The sequence below is a fragment of the Bubalus bubalis genome, chromosome 5 (assembly GCF_019923935.1).
Source record: "Bubalus bubalis isolate 160015118507 breed Murrah chromosome 5, NDDB_SH_1, whole genome shotgun sequence".
NCBI classification, from domain to species: Eukaryota; Metazoa; Chordata; class Mammalia; order Artiodactyla; family Bovidae; genus Bubalus; species Bubalus bubalis.
The window spans coordinates 47,653,033-47,670,739 of NC_059161.1; the positions used below are offsets into that span (position 1 = coordinate 47,653,033).

At 36.1% G+C, this 17,707-nt stretch overlaps 1 protein-coding gene across 6 annotated transcripts in view; it reads right to left on the reverse strand.

Moving 5' to 3' along the window:
- AKT3 (AKT serine/threonine kinase 3) overlaps window positions 1–17,707 on the reverse strand; it is a 282,616-nt gene that overhangs the window by 139,538 nt on the left and 125,371 nt on the right. For 5 of the 6 annotated variants that reach the window (XM_045165619.1, XM_045165618.1, XM_006045843.4 and 2 more), the window contains one exon: window positions 1,965–2,090. The exons of the other annotated variant lie outside the window; for it this stretch is intronic. In XM_045165619.1, the coding sequence (XP_045021554.1) occupies window positions 1,965–2,090 (126 nt within the window). The remainder of the gene's footprint in view (window positions 1–1,964; window positions 2,091–17,707) is intronic. 6 annotated transcript variants of the gene reach the window in all.

Consider the following 17,707-nt stretch of genomic DNA (forward strand, 5'->3'; position numbering starts at 1 on the left):
AACTAATATTGATTTCATGGATAAGCTGACTGTCAGTCACTAAATAGGTTCTCTCCTCAAGAGTGCAGCATTTATTTCAGCCTCTGCCAGTGGAAGTGTTGGAGCAGATGTTGGCAGACTGTGACATACAGTATGTCTTTAAAACTTGTTGGGGTGTGAAATTTCATAAGGTCAAAAAATGCTGCATTTTGATCAGCAGATACAGGAGTTCTGTACTTTATATATTATTTCAGACAAACCAGTAATAGCATTTGCTAGTAAAATAGACAAACTAAGAAACCACACTGGCTTTAGGTCAGATATGATAATGTACACTGCTAATGTTTTAAAAGCCAATTTCTATCACTTTAAACCAAACACTTGCCCAAAATGTCTTTAGAAAGAAAATGTATTCATAAGTCAATACAAAATATAAGGTATTATTTCAATTGACAACAGGATTTTTAAAATAATTTTCTACTGAGAGAAAGCCATAAGTATCTAATGAGCCATTTTGGTGGAGAAAAAATTATTTTCTTAATACACAAATATAACGGTATCCTCACTTTTTAAAAAATGAAACTCCCTATGGAAAAATCCACTTACATAAACAGGTGGTTTTTTTTTTAGTTAAAATGATTTCACAAACTTTTTGGTTTATTGTCCTACCTTATTGTTTAAAAAAACTGAAAGAAAGTATCCCCCCCACCCAAAAAACACTGTGGCACTATATAATGATAAAATCACGTGTATAACATTCGAGGATTTTTATCATTTTGGATTTTCTGATGCTGCTATATATTTTAACTGATTTTTGCTTCAATTTTCCCTCATATCTTTCCAAATCATGACTAATAGATAACTGCATACAATCAATGGAGAAGGCAATGGCACCCCACTCCAGTACTCTTAATCCCATGGACGGAGGAGCCTGGTAGGCTGCAGTCCATGGGGTCGCCAAGAGTCGGACACGATTGAGCAACTTCATTTTCACTTTTCACTTTCATGCATCAGAGAAGGAAATGGCAACCCACTCCAGTGTTCTTGCCTGGAGAATCCCAGGAATGGGGGAGCCTGGTGGGCTGCCATCTATGGGGGTGCAAACAGTCTGACACGACTGAGGTGACTTAGCAGCAGCAGCAGCATACAATCAAAATTAAAATTAAGAATGGTGTGTCTAGTTAAAGATTTTATCACAAACTTTACCTCTTATGCAAGTTTATTTTAAAACTTAGTATTATGCTTTAAAATGTTTTACTCCTGAATTAACACAGGAAACCCCTTTCATTGATTAATCAGCAATTTAAACAATCTGAAAGCCTGGTTATAACAATTATAATCACCATCATCATCATCTTTCAGTTTATTTTTGGCTATTTTCAAGAAAATATATAATTCCTAAATAAGTTTAAATTACAAACTTATTTGGAAATTTGTAAGGAAGAAATAGTGTTAGATATTTGTAAGGAAGAAAAATATACCACAAACATAATCTTCTCAGAAAATAATGTTTAAGGTAAATAAATCACTTGTTTCTTATCATACAATCAATCAAATCACTTGTTTCTTATCATACAACCAATCAAAAGGGTTAAGATTATGACAGGAAACTTCGATTAGAGGTGCACTAAGAACTGCAACATCTTACAACCAAGTTCAATCCAGCAGCCAAGTTCAAAGGTCTCTGTTTACATTTTAAAGAAAAACTTAAGGTATGTACCTGGGGAATGGTTTTTATCACAAAGTTCTGACTAGGAAAAAATTATACTATTTTGGATTATATAAGACCACACATTATAATAATCTATGGAATCTTTCAGTTCCAATGCTAAGGAACTGAAATTCTATATAAACTGAAAATTTATCTGCAATTAAGAACAAACCTAAACTTTTTCATAGGCTTTTCACATATCTCAAAGTATCTGACACATACAGCCATACAAATAAATAAATACAAGGTGAATCAACAATTGTAATTAACTTACTTGCTACTGAAAAGTTGTTGAGGGGATAAGGTAAATCCACATCTTGGGGTTTCTCTTTATATCCTATGAATGAGCCATCTGTCTTCAAAAGGAAATATCTTGGCCTCCAGTTTTTTATATATTCTCCTACATGAGGAAAGCATGCATGTTAATGCTGGGGGAAAAATGAACAGCAGCTTTTATGTGAAAAAATAAATTATGGTACAATATATGTCCTACAACACTGGCCTCCAAAAATTTGGATAGGCAATTTTCTTTTAACTTAGCTTACAAAAGGAAATACATAAACCTGCAATTAAGATTCAATAAAAACCCAAACATGGTTTTGTTTCTAATGATTTCACACTTTGATAATTCATTTGCACCATTATTTCTTCAGAGAATCATTCAACTGAGTACACATTTTGTTCAGTTTTTCATATCAGATGGTTGTTAGAGCATATTTTCAGTCGTCTTAAAAAGCCTTGGTAAATAAATCATACACACAGTATCAAGGAATTTCGATGAAAAACACTTATCATAAGAGGGACATGAAATAGATGTTTCTCTTCCATGTACCACAACTAATCGTGTCATTTTTTAAAAAGAAAGGGAAAAGGTCTATTTTCATTGTTAAATCTTAAGCATAACTTGTTTAAACAACATTCTATTATTAAAAGGAAAATAACTGCACAAATGCTGTAAACAAGTCAAGGAAATGAAAGAACATGGGTTAATAGAGCTTAAAAACCACACACGCATTCATACACATAAATGTAAGAACTAAGAACACGTGGTTAGTGCCAAGCACATAATAGTCAATAAATGTATATTCTATCAGATTTTGATACAAGCTATCAACTAGCTACCAAAATATAAATTTTTAGCATCAAGATCACCATTTGCTTACTTCACCCTTCTTTTTAATTTTAAGCAACAGAGGCACTCCATGATACTGTAAGAGCTGGAAGGCTCCCTGGTCTCAATTTTCACTTCTCTACCAAATATTTCTATCTGGCTTTTCAATCTCAAGTGCTTAATCACAGAACTACAAAACTTTGAAAGCGGTTCAGCTTTCCCTTCAAATCAGTTTCTCCTGACATCAGTTATCTAAGCTCAAAGCTAACATTTGACTGTTCCCTTTCATCAGTAGCTAAGTCAGTACTGACTTCACTGCTGCTGCTACTGCTAAGTCACTTCAGTCGTGTCTGACTCTGTGCAACCCCATTGACGGCAGCCCACCAGGCTCCCCCGTCCCTGGGATTCTCCAGGCATGAATACTGGAGTGGGTTGCCATTTCCTTCTCCAACTGCCTTCACAAGTCTCTCTTATTTAGCCAACCTAAGATGCTCTAACACTTTACATCTGCCCTTCTGCTAATGCACTGTGACTTTTCTCCCATTCTACTCGCCCCTCTTCCATCATAATGCATCTATTATCTCCAGATAATTCTAATGTCCTTATATACTGCTTTGATGATATCATTTTTTGCTCAAAAATATTCTCCTTACTGTTTAGTTATCAGTCTCTTAGTATAAAATATGAGTTCTCCCATAATCTCACCCCTGACATGTATTTCAGATGTGGAATCATTCCTCTGGGTCGGCAATTCTCCAAATTCTCACCTCAGACCTCTTTATACCCTTAAATATTTTTCATACTTAAATATAGCCAATGAATTTTTCTGTATGTAGATTACAACTATAATATTTACAGTATTGGAAACTGAAAAGGAGAAAATTTAAATTTTTATTACTTCCTTTAACAGTAAAAAATAAACTCATTGCATGCAACATTAATATTTTTATGACAATAGTTTTACTTTCTAAAACAAAAAAATTAAGGTAAAGAGCTGAATTGCTTTACATCTTTGCAAATCTCTTTAATGTTTGGCTTTAAAGAAGACAGAGTTTCATATCTGTTCCTACATCTAAACTGTTAAAGTAATATATTTTTGATTGAAATATTTTTAAAAAATCTAGCCCAGATAGGTAGTTGGAAAAGGGATGAGTGTTCAGATAGTTATGGATGTCTTTCTTTGATACTACACCAGCATTTGACAAGCAGTCATTTCTAAAAGGTTATCTGCAGTGTGGAATTTGAAACCACTATTGATGAACTTCCTGTACTTTGCTATATAAAATCCCTGGGTCTGTATTTCACACCGAATGAATCTTTTACATGCTGCATGATTTTCTAACAGCACACACTGTTCATTCAGGAAACACTGGTCCACCAAGTTATACTGATCTTCCAAATACTGACACAATTTACTACACAATCACATTCAGTACCACTACAAATCTTATCAGGAAAGTAAGCAGTGGGAAGCTCTGCAGCTCATGACAGCAGATATGTTCTCCAAAATCGTACTCTTTGCTTTAAAACTCAGTTTTAACCAATGGAAATAAATACTGTCAGTTCATTTTTCTTAAAGTTATACACTCCAAGGGCCCAGTCTAGTGCCTGCCACTTGATGATGCTCAAAATAACTTACTGAGTAAGTGTATATATGAACATCTTCCCCCACAAGTGTATAAGCATATGAGAAAAACTTAAGGGAAAGAAAAGGGAAACCTGACACCACTCATAACTTTAACTTACTTAAAAATACGGCCCTAATGTGAATAAACACAAGCAAGATTTATAAAACCAGAATGATAAACCCACAGTTCTCATTAAAAAAAGCAAACAGATCCTTTCTTAATTGTACTTATTTTATTTTCTATTCATATTTAAGTATTCCTATATAAAAATTAAAATCATTAGATGTTCTCTAATCAGTGATGTTATATTTATATATTTCAAATGTTATATTTATATTTCAAATGCTATTTTAAAACAATAACTTGTACTGGTACAAAATGCTATAACTTTGATAAGCTAAATAATAACAGTTTAATAACTATACCAAAGATAAAATGAAACAAATCCATTTTGTAAATTTTAAAGAAGAAAAAAATCAGGAAAACATCATTTTTTTCTTACACAACATTTCTCCTTATCTTTTAAGAGTACTAAATACATTCTTTTAAAAATTTATAATTAAAAGAAATATCAAGTTTTCAATTCTAAGAATAATTTCCTATCAACCACTAAGAATTTACATGTGTAGATGAAAGACACAAAACATCACCACAAAAATTTTATCTTCTTGTTAAACGAATCTTAATAAATTAAAAACATTTATGTGGCTTATAGCAGGTTTTTTGATTAACAAAAATTTCTTTAAAATAAGTCTGTTATGCATCCCTGACACATATTACTCAAAGTGTGATAGTCATTTACCCAGAAGAAAAACTGAAGTCAAAATTTCCCTTCTTTATTAAATAAACATTAAGTATTTCTGACAAAATTTTATTACTAATTTTGAATTGATTCAGTTAACCAACAACTGTACTGTCATACTAAGCTAACGGTGTATCCCAAACTTTCAATGAAGACTCCTGAATGTAGTTTTCATTTTATCATTTTCCATCCATAATATGAATGGACTTTCTGAGAAATTATCCGAGGTGCTAGGAACACAGTAGCAGACCAGAAATAATGGCCTCTAACTCATAAAGCTTATATTCCAGTATTATACCAGACTTCTGGTGCCCACTAAAATCTGGAGAAGGATTATGGGTATTTCCTGAAAGCAAATCCTTTATTATAGGTTCCTATAAACATTCTTAACTAAAGCTCATGTGATAGCATGATGTGTTGGTCTAATTAAATATTCATTTTTGAGTCCCAAGAGGTCTAAAGAAATGGGCCTTACAGAGGACACAAACTCATAAGGTATCAATAAAACAAAAAAGTAAGCTTATTGCTATGTACTAGACCCAGTACAAAAGAAGGATAATATTCCTAGCTTAAAAGAATTCTTAAAAGTTACAGCTTTTCCCAACAGTTTGGAAAGACACTGTGCATACTGGCAGCAAAGGAGAACTGTTCCTGCAGCCTTGGGACTCCCAAGAAAACCAGCTGCTCATGGAACACCATCTTAACTGACTCAGCTTAGGCAGTGGGAGTTCAAATAAGGCACATCTAAGTCTGCTCTAAAAATATGGCCAAAAAGTCCAGGCTTTCATAGAGGGTAAGTTCCTAGAATAAAGTTACCCTCTCTGCCACCATTCTTTTTTAGACAGACTAAGATAAAAAGCTTGTCTGGTGGCTCAGTGGTAAAGCATCCACCTGCCAACGCAGGAGACGTGGGCTCCATCCTTGGGTCAGGAAGATCCCCTGGAGAAGGAAATGGCAGCCCATTTCAGTATCCTTGCCTGGGAAATTGCATGGACAGAGGAACCTGGTGAGGTACAATCCATGGGGTTACAAAAGAGTTGGACACGTCTTGGTGACTAAACAACAACAAAAGTTAATCACATCTTATCTTTTAAGCATAGCATTTACACCTAAGTTTGTACCTCCTGCATTAAAACAAAGTTGCATCATACTTTTTTTATTCATAGCCCATAGATTTCCACTAATTTAAGAGACAGCCTGGTTATAATGAGGAAAAAGTCTTGTTAAATACAGCAGCAGCATTTATGGAGTACCAAGTCTTCTGAAGAGACTGTTCAACAGATAGCCATCAATATAGATTCAAAATGTGTATGCACTGTCATGATTAACCTTCAGCAAGCACCACAGTCAGACCCGGACAAGATGTCTATCACCGCTTTCTATCTGCCTTAATGGGTGTTTCCAATTCATTCATACTCGTTGGCTGGAGGCTTTGTATATTTTGAAGTATGCTGTTACCAAAGCAAAACATATTTTCTAACAAAGTTTCTGATATTTTGACTTCTGTAGTAGACTGAATGGTGAACCCAAAATATATGTACACACCCTAATCCCTGGAAAAACATCTACCTGTTTCATTAACTACGCTAAAGCCTTTGACGGTACTGATCATGACACGTAGTGCAAAGCTCTTACCTGGGAGTACCAGACCACCTTACCTGTCTCCTGAGAAACCTGTATGCGGGTCAAGAAGCAACAGTTAGAACCTTGTACGGAACAACTGATTGGTTCAAGACTGAGAAAGGAGTACGACAGGGCTGACTACTGTCACCGTGTTTGCTTAACTTATACTCTGGGCACATCATGAGAAACGCCGGGCTGGATGAGTGAAAAGCCAGAATCACGATAGGCGAGAAAAACATCAAAAACCTCAGATATCTTGATGATACCACTCTAATGGCAGAATGTGAAGAGGAACTAAAGAGCCTCTTGAGGGTGAAGGAGAGTGAAAGAGCCGGCTTAAAACTCAATATTTAATAAAAAGGTAGAAGTAGTGATAGACTTCCTCTTGTTGGGCTCCAAAATCACTGCCGATGGTGACTGCAGCCATAAAATCAGAAGATGACTGCTTCTTGGAAGGAAAGCGATGACAAACCTAGACCATGTGTTGAAAAGCAGAGACGTCATTCTGCCGACAAAGGTCCATGTGGTCAAGGCTATGGTCTTCCCAGTGGTCACATATACGGTTGTGAAAGCTGGAGAGTAAAGAAGGCAGAACACCAAAGACTGATGCCTTCAAACTGTGGTGCTGAGAAGACTTCTGAAAGTCCCTGGGACAGCAAGGAGATCAAACCAGTCAATCTTAAGGGAGATCAACCCTGAATATTCACTGGAAGGACTGATGCTGAAGCTGAAGCTCCAGCTCTACTATTTTGGTCATTTGATGAGAATGGACAACTCATTGGAAAAGTCCCTGGTGCTGGGAAAGATCGAGGGCAGAAGGAGAAGAGGGCATCAGAGGGTGAGATGGCTGGATGGCATCACTGATGCAATGAACATGAACTTGGGCAAACTCCAGAGACGGTGAAGGACAGAGAGGCCTGGCGTGCTGCAGTCCATGGCGTCACAGAGTCAGACACAACTGTGACTGAACAAGAACCCCTGGAAACTGGGACTATTACTTTCTTTGGCAAAAGAGGTTATTAAGGTAAGGGTTTGAGAAGTGGGGCTTTTCAAAAGAGAAACTCATCCTGGACAATCTGTGCATGCGTGCTCAATCACGTCCAACTTTGTGGCCAGCCAGGCTCCTCTGTCCATGGAATCTCCCAGGCAAGAATACTGGAGTGGATTGCCATTTCCTCCTCAAGGAGATCTTCCCAGCCAAGGGATCAAAACTGCATCTCCCATGTCTCCTGCATTGGCAGGCAGATTCTTTACCACTGAGCCACCTGGGAAGGCCCATCCTAGACTATCCGGGTAAGCCCTAAATCCAATTACAAGTATCTCTAACAGTGAAGCAGAAGAAAGTTTGACACCTTAGAGAAGGGGAAGAGGCAGTGAGAAAAAAAGAGACAGAGATTGGAATGATGCACCACAAGTAAAGGACTAACTGAAGACACAGAAGCTGGAAGAGGCAAGAAATGGATTCTCCTCTAAAGCCTTTACAGGAAGGTTTACACCTAGATTCTAACTTATAACCACTGCTTACACCTGCCGATATATTAATTCTAACTTCTGGCCTCCAGAACAATCAGAAAATAAATGTCTGTTGTTTAAACCCACCCAACTTTCTGTAATTTGTTACAGCACACCTAAAAAACAAATGAAGCTTCTCAACACTACAACCAAAGGCTTGTAAAGGCTTGTTTACAGAAACAAACAAAAAACCGAAAACTGAAACAAACAACAAAAACCCTGTTGAATAAGTTATTGGCATAAGTGTTACAGAGACTCAAAGTTAATACTTTACACATACAGAGGGAAAAATCCACACCACTCTGATAAAAACAGAATCCTACTTATGAAATGCAGGGTTGGAAGATGCTGTTTACTGGAGTTCAGTTTTACTTAGTTATGATTTTAGATTATGGGCTTTTGCCAACATTCTTACCTTACTTAATAATTTACTTTTTGTAATCTCTTAAAAATAAATTGAAATTCTGGTTTCTGTAACAGATACAGGTGATACAGGTTTTAAAAATACCAATGGTCACTCATGCTTGTTATAACAGAAGCTTCAAAAGCTAGTCATTTGCCACTAATAACAAAGAGGCTGAAGGCATTCTCACATGAATGTCAGGAAAGAGGCATTACTATTTTGACTCATCATAAAGCTTAGTTTCCTCACCTGAAAAATGAGAATCAGTGCCTACCTAAAGTGTTTGGAAGGACATAAAAAGGACTTATAACATTCTCTGACATATGGCAAGTGTTAGATTACTATTGCTATTATTAAATGAAGCCACAATCATTTATTGTAGTATCATTTACAATTCAGCTACAACCTCACATTAAATAGTCTACTAATCAATATAGCACTTATTCAGGCGTATTTACATAACTGAGGCAACAGGCAGCAATCAGCAATAAATTTACTTCACCAACAGAAAAAAGTCTCCTTAGTTTCAGGTATACAAAGCAAATCCTATCTAAAGAAATAAAAAAAGTTATCCAGGGTCAAAACACAACACTGATTTAATACGTTCACTTCTTTTTTAAGATAGGGACAGGATATCACAGAAGTAACTACTCTTCCAAAGAAAAAAGCCAAAGTCTTAGGTCTCTCTGAATTGTTTTTATTAAATGACAAACGTAGGGCACAGTATCATTAAAATACAAATATTTTAAGAATTTCAAAGAAGTGCTTTAAGCCAAAAAATGACAGCTTTCAATAAAAATAAATGTACATAAATTTAAGAAACTATTAGTCTTAAATAAAAGTCTTCATGAGTCAGTTTTTACCTAAGACCAAAAGAAGTTTAATGTTAATTTACGTGTAAAATTTATTTAATTTTAGGGTTCATAATATTATAAATATTCTGCTGCTTGTTGACAGATGCCAACCAAATTTACACATATGAGCTACCTAAAAGAAAACACAGCAGAATCTTTTTTCCACTAGTGGATTTTCATAAATAAATATTAGCACTATAAACAAATACTGAATATATAATTCATAATAGTGTGCTATATTGTAAATATAACTAAATATAGTTACTGAAGAAATGCATGATGATAAACATAATATTTGCAGTTCTTAAAATTGCCTGTTACGTTTTTACATAGCAGATCCAAGTATCACATTCCAATTAGTTCTAAGAAAAAAAGCCCTATTTCTATCCCTGAGGGAGTAGAAGAAATATTTCTCTCACTGAAATTATCATCATCCCATTTCATAGATGTCTTGAAAATAATCTTAAAGAATTTTTTAATATTACCTACACTGCAATGAGCTAGCATAACAATTTTTCAACGAGGGACAATCCGAAATGTTAATAAATGAAAATGCTCTTGCACTTATATATGTTGACTTATTTCCTTCTCCTGCAAACCTAAATTTTTACATTATCTTTCCCCTTTTCATTAAGTCCTTTTCAAGGATCTTCTTTCTTTTTGCCCTTGAGCAAATTAAAACTGTTAGATTCTATGGTGTCTCAACGTACTCTCTTCAACACACAGCTATTAACCAGCCCTGGATGTTGTCAGACTCTGGAAATTAGGTGATATCTGCAAAATGTGCCTCTGTCTGCATCTCTGTGCTCAGTCACATCAGACTCTTTGTGAACCCATGGCCGGTAGCCTGTCAGGCTCCTCTGTCCATGAGATTATCCTGGCAAAAATAATGGAGTGGGTTTGCCACTTCCTCCTCCAGGGGAATCTTCCTGACCCAGGGATCAAACCCCTGTCTCCTATGGCTCCTGCTTGGTAGGAGGATTCTTTACCATTGGGCCATTTGGGAAGAAATTAATGACTCCTGCCCAGCTCAGTTGTTCTGAGTTTAAAGCTACTGGCCAATGAGCATCCCAAATCAAAGAATAAGGTTCTTTAAACATTTTTATTTAACACTGTGGGAAATGGGCTTCTAATAGATCAACTCATTCAGAAATACTTAGTGTCAAAACGCTTACTAAAAACAAAAGCACTGAGAATGCAGCAATGAATGATACAGGCATAGTGCCTGCCCTCAGGTGGCTTTTAGTAGGCAGCTGTGGGAAGAGCTAGAGAAAAGCAGGTGATTGAGCAATTAAAATTCAAAATGAAAACTTCTTCCGTTTCTATAATCATTTTTAAGGCTCCAGCAGGTCATAGCGAGGAATGGTAATACCTGCTATGTCTTGGTTATTTCCAAATAGCAACCTAAGTACCCGTTCAAAAAGGTGCTCAGTATTTGCTATCTGAAGCATTACTGTGAGGAAGAGACTAGGAGCAGCATATGGTCCCTGAACATTTCGCGAAAGAACTGTGCTAATCCAGGTTTGCAGCTGTGTTAATTCAAAATGAGGCCCCTTCCTCTTTGAAGCCTCATGACAATACAAGCAGAGAAGCACAGTTATATAGTTATTGATACAACCTCCATCCAGTATAACATATAACAACACCTTAGTCTTTCACATTTCAAGGCTTGTCTTTTTCTCTCATTATTTTCTGTATAGTATTGATCGATGAAGTATCTTTTTCTCTCATAATTTTCTATATGGTATTGATTAATGAGGTCGAATTGCAAAGCATTCATATCTTTATGATCATCTCACCCAGGTTGCCTGGCTATCTCACGAGATCACATGAGAGATTTGTCTGCTCTGGTACTGGTCAACGTTACCACTGTAACTGGCCAGATGGAAGATGTTTACAATTTTGGTGATTCTGCATCCTGCTTCCAAGATGCCTTAAATGCTTTCCAGATGTACCCACATTCCTGTTTTACCACATATGCTCCTTTCATGATTATTTTCAAAGTATATTATAGTCAAGAAATTTTTCTTCCACTGCATAATGCATGAACTTGTCATTTTTATATTAAGTGTAGTTTTCATATCTACTTCCTAAAGAAGGCTGGGGTCCATATTTTGCTTTGAAGCTGAAGCAATCATGAGGAAAAGTACCTAAGCACTGAATACCACAAGATGTTGGAAAGCTAACTTCTCTAAGATTTCAGAATGCCAAGTCTGCCACTACTTAGTCTACTTTATAATTTTCTTTTGTTTTCCAGAAAATTGCACAATTACCATCTACCTTTAACAGTCTGGTACTTGTTTCATAGTATTCTGTAAATTAGTTAATCAAATCCTGGCTCCCTTTGTTTTTAGGAAACATTACACTGTAAGCCAAAAATGTGATGCTTATTATTCTTATAAACCCAAGAATATCTTAATAGAGTTATAGTATAAAGTTTTAATGTGAGAGAAAAGCAAGGAAAATGGGGGGGAAGAGAGAGAAAACAAAGCACATATACAAACTAGCCAACAGAAAAATAGCATCTTGGCAATTTAATGAAGAATAAACCGTGAGATTAGTTTACATAGCAGTAGATATGTTGTGGAGAATTACTCAATCTGTACTCAGCTTCCTGCTGGGTTAAATGTGAGCTAAATTATTATTTTGCTTACATTTACGCCCTTGTAGATTGCAAAAGCAAAAAAAGCTTTATTTTTAATCTGCTTTCTGCATTATAGGAAAAAGACTCCAACTCCACACACTACATTAAACATACAGTCATTCTTGCAGTATTTTAACAAGAGTAGTGAGGGCCAACAGAATTTTTAACTATTTCAAAGAAACAGACCAATTTAAAAAAGGCTTCATTGGAACTTTTTACAATTTCCTTACTGTATGTATTTTCCATTTCACCACATCATATTCTCTATATATTAAAATCAATGTAATATCTTTCACTGCAGTAAACAACCATAATGAATTTCAAACATGGAAGTACTGAGCCCATTTGCAAACCTACTTACATGTACCACCGGCACCTCCCACGGAGAAGGCTGGCGTTTTCCACTAACTGAATGGATGAATAAACCTACCACTATGCAGAACAGGGACTACATTCATGTCAGAAGAGCTCTTTCAAATGGAAACCCCACTATAACACAACCCTGCATAGCTCAATCCATTTTTCTGTAGTAACACACCTGATGGACAGAATAGACAATAACAGTGTCTCTCTGTGTCAGGGATGGGGAGCTGGCAGAGAAGGCGATCATGCTTGCTCATCAGGAGGAGGGCTGTGTCATCTGAAAAAACCCTCATGTGATACAACCTTCCCACCCCTGTATTAAAATCACTGCCTTATAGAACAAAACTCAACAAAATAGAATCAGGTTTTGTCTTAGACTCTTGCCAATGGAGAGACTCCTATAGGAACTTTCCAATAACATAGCATGTAACCTAAAACCTACACACATGTGAGCTCAGTCACTCAGTTGGGTCTGACTCTTTGCAACCCTATGGACTGTAGCCTGGCAGGCTCCTCTGTCCATGGAATTTTCCAGGCAAGAAAACTGGAGTGGGTTGTCATTTCCTTCTCCAGGGAATCTTCCTGACCCACGAATTGAACCTGCATCTCTCGCATCTCCTGCACTGGCAGGCAGATTCTTTACCACTGAGCCACCTTAGAAGCCTACTTCCAATAGCATGGGACCCAAAAACTGCACTGCATCAAATCACAAACTATTATTCTGAGGGTGAATCCATGGGCTTTTGTAAGTTCTCTCTTCTCTCCTTTGCTTTCCCTAGGTGATACACTTACTGAGACTCGCATCACAGTTCTAAGTGGTGAGTGTAAGGCAGGCAAGGACGCTTGAATATCCTGAGCCGAGCACTGTGCTCAGGTATTGGGCACAAGAGATCTGTTCCTATAGGCACGCAGAGACTGTTGTGATGGCATCCTAACTTGACACAGATAGCCATGCTAAGGCTCTGAGACACTAGTAACAAGTATAGGACAAAGTTGAGATTTGAATAAGTATCTAATACAATCAACAAAATTCTACTCTGCCCTGCTACTCAAGCTTTCAAAACAGGCCAGCATTTTACAGAGTACACACAGGAGTTCAAATGCCAACTCTGTCACTCTAGTTGTGTGCCTTTGGGCATGCTGTTTAATCTCTCTGTGTCTCAGCTTCCTCTTTAGGAAAGTGGGGACAACAGTAGTGAAGAAGAAATAAATTGATATTTGTAATGCACACAGAACATCTGGCTCATTGTAGGGCTTCCCTGGGGGCTTCCTCAGTGGCTCAGTAGTAAAGAATCCACATACAATCAGGAGACACATGAGTCACTGGTTCGATCCCTGGGTTGGGAAGATCCTCTGGAGGAGGGCATAGCAATGCACTCCTGTATTCTTGCCTGGAGAATCCCACAAACAGAGGAGCCTGGTGGGCTATGGTCCATGGGGTCACAGAGAATCAGACATGACTGAAGCGACAAAGCATGCATGCACGCACAGGGCATCCCTGATGGCTCAGTGGTAAAGAATCTGCCTGCCAATGCAGGAGACACAGGTTTGATCCCCGGGTTGGGAAGAGCCCCTGGAGAAGCAAATGGCCACCCACTTCAGTATTCTTGACTTGGAGAATCCCATGGACAGAGGAGCCTGACAGGCTGTGGTCCATGGGGTCACAAAGAGTCAGACACAACTGAAGCAACTTAGCAAGCAGGCATGTGTGTGTGTATCACAATATATACAATGGAATAATTCTGTATATATCACAATATATACAATGGAATAATGCTCAGTCAGTCGCTCAATCTTTCTGACCCAGGGATCAAATCTGCGTCTCTTATGTCTCCTGCATTGGCAGGTGGATTCGTTACCACTGTGCCACCAAGGAAGCCCACAGTGGAACGATTTGTTGTTGTTCAGTTGCCAAGTTGTATCTGACTCTTTGCAACCCCATGGGCTGCAAAATGCCAGGCCTCCCTGTCCCTAAATCTCCCACAATTCACCCAAGTTCATGTGCATTGAGTCATGATGCTATCCAACCACCTCATCCTCTGCCACCCTCTTCTCCTTTTGCCTTCAATCTAATACTCAGCCATAAATAAAAAATGAAAGCCTGCTATTAGCAACAACATAGATAGACCTTGAAGGTATTACGTTGAAGTGCAATAAGTCAGAGAAAGGCGAATACCATATGATTTCATTCATATGTGGAATGTAAAAAACAAACTAAAAAAAAAAATGGAACAAACAAAATAAAACAAAAATAAACTTATAGATAAACAGAACAGATCAGTCGTTACCTGAGGGGAAGCGGGGGCTTGGGGAGTGGACAAAATGGTATAGCGTATACAGATACTGAATTAAAATGCTATACAACTGGAAATGATTTTAAACAGTCAAATGTAGGGTTTTTTTCCCTGTATGGGCTACCAACATCCCCTCCCTCAAAAAACAAAACAAACAGATAAAAAACAAAAAAATTTCAAATGCAATTTGTTAATTTCATTTATATATTATCACTGTTCCACATTAGTTGAGAAAAGTAGGTGCTGTTTTTTAGTGGATAAAGTTTCAATTTTTGTTTTTCACCTTGCTTATATCTTATTTTCATCCCCTATTGTTATTGATAATAGTGAATTACATGTCATTTATTCTTTACCAACTGAAATCTTCCATTAAAAACCAATAATTCTATTACAGAAATAGTCTTTCTTAATTTAGTATCAAGTTAATTCTAGGGGGAAAAAAATCAAGCACTTCATTGGATTTACTACTAAACATCTCAATGTTTCTTTCAAATTATCTCCTGAGAAAGTTACAACATACAAAAAAGCAAAAGGCAAAAGCATGCAACTCAGTATTTTGACATCAGGCCTTTCCCACTTTACCTTTTTACTGCATGAGTTAATTATCACTTAACCTTAAACATTCTGAATTCAGAGACATGTTAAAACATACAGTGTTAGGCTTTTATAAATGGAATAATAGTATATTTCAACTTCTGGTATATTTATATTTATATATAACAATTGCATTTCTAGTAAAGTACATTATTTTTGATTTACTATATTTTAAAGATGTGATTATGCTTCAATTTATAAAACTGAAGGGAATATAATGCTTCCATTTCAATGAATGCTACCATACATTCAAAAGTATGGTTCACATAATTTTGAATACCTGAATATTCACTATTAAAGAAACAAAAAGTAAAACACACCCACACACCCAGGAAAATCATCTTAACTTTCTTTTCTAGGTAATTTTCTAATCCCCATTGTAAACCAATCTAATTCGGCAATACGTGGCCAGTCGTCTGTTACACTTTTCTTAGAAAAGAACTGAACATGCTTAGAGGCTGTCATCAAAGTGAAGTACACAGATACAGCTAACACACTTAGAGAACAGAACAAATCCAAGAGATGCAGCCATAAATCAAACACTATTCAATGATTCAAAGAGGTCCATTTCTCCTCCCCGAACAAGTTTAAAGATCTGATAAACAGCAGTAAAGCTGTTTCTCAATGTTAAAAATGAATTTACTTACCTTGGCCCTCTGAGGGCAGTATTACCTAACACATAGGCAGAAAATTCAAAAACAATCTTTACCTACCATTCAAAAATAAATAAAATTTAATGAAACAACCTGTGTATCTGCTCACTGTACATAAGGATTTCTTTATTGTCATTATGCATACTTCTATAAGCACAATAATATTTTCAAATGCTTCCAGAAAGTTTGAGAGGAATGATTTTCTTAAAACTAAGGCATCGTGAAGGAAAATGACTTGAAGACTCAATATCATGGAAGTTATTCAAAATACAGTAAAATGAAAAATTATATAAATGTGTGCCATTTATTAAATCTATTTTATAATGATCTCTGTAGAATAATTTATTTAAACAAATTTCAGGACATGAGAACATATAAATCTTTGAGTGAAGCACTTCAAATCAATTAACATTCAGCCCCAAATTATATAGGGGTTCCGTTTTCTTCCTATAAGCAGTTAATAGCCAATAGGTTCGATTGTTATGAACCATTCATTTATTAATAAAATACAATTCAAATGACAAACTGGCACTAAAAGGTCAAAAAGCACCCACTTAATTTTCATACTGATTTTTAAGGTAAAAAAAATTTTAACTAAATTCCAAGTCTTATTTTACTAAAACAGAAAGTACAAAGAGCTATCTTAAAAGAGTGAATTGAAAACAATGCAAATGAAGAGATGGGAAAGAAGGTCATTTTATAAAATTTTTTTCTATAATAAATATATATACTTAAGTTTAAATATCTCCTCAGAAAGATGCCAGGAAACAACAGCTGCTGTTCTATGTGCTTTCACTTAAAAGTATAAAATTATGAACTTTGATGCTGTAGCTCCAGTCTAAAAGCAAGTAAGTGTCTCGTCTAGCCAAGAAGCACATGAACTTCACGGTTTATGCCTTTCTGCCTTTGTATCTTAATCATCTTCTGTTCTAAAAAGTGCTACCAAGTTTACCAACATCTTTAATCAGATTTTCTTAAAACTAAACACAATAAAAATTTTAAGCCAAAACATTTAGCAAGATGCCTTAAAGAATGTCAGACTAAAATATTCTTCTGTTTTCAACAGACTGGCCAATATTTTTAAAAATTACTATTCATGCAGGATTTTTCTGAGGCACAATTCAAATACATCTATATACCATTAAAGTTAGAAGTTTCTAAAGTTTTCTTAAAATTATCCTGAAGAATACCAAGTACAGTTTGACTCATATGTGAAATACATTCATCCTAATCTGTGATACATTTCATAGACTAGGAGATATTTCCACTTCTTTAGCATAATAAGTTGCTCTTGGTAAACATCATTTAAAAAAAAAATTAGAGTATAATACTTAATTACCTGTATCTGAATACTGGCATTCACACCCAGGTGCTATTAAATATTAAAATTAGCATAGTACGAAGCTAGTATTGCTCAAATTGCAGTTCATTTAAAAACTATAACCAATTTATTCTTCAAAACTAAAATAGAAGACCTTACTGACCATGTGCTTAGTCACTGAGTCGTGTCCTACTCTCTGTGACCCCATGAACAGC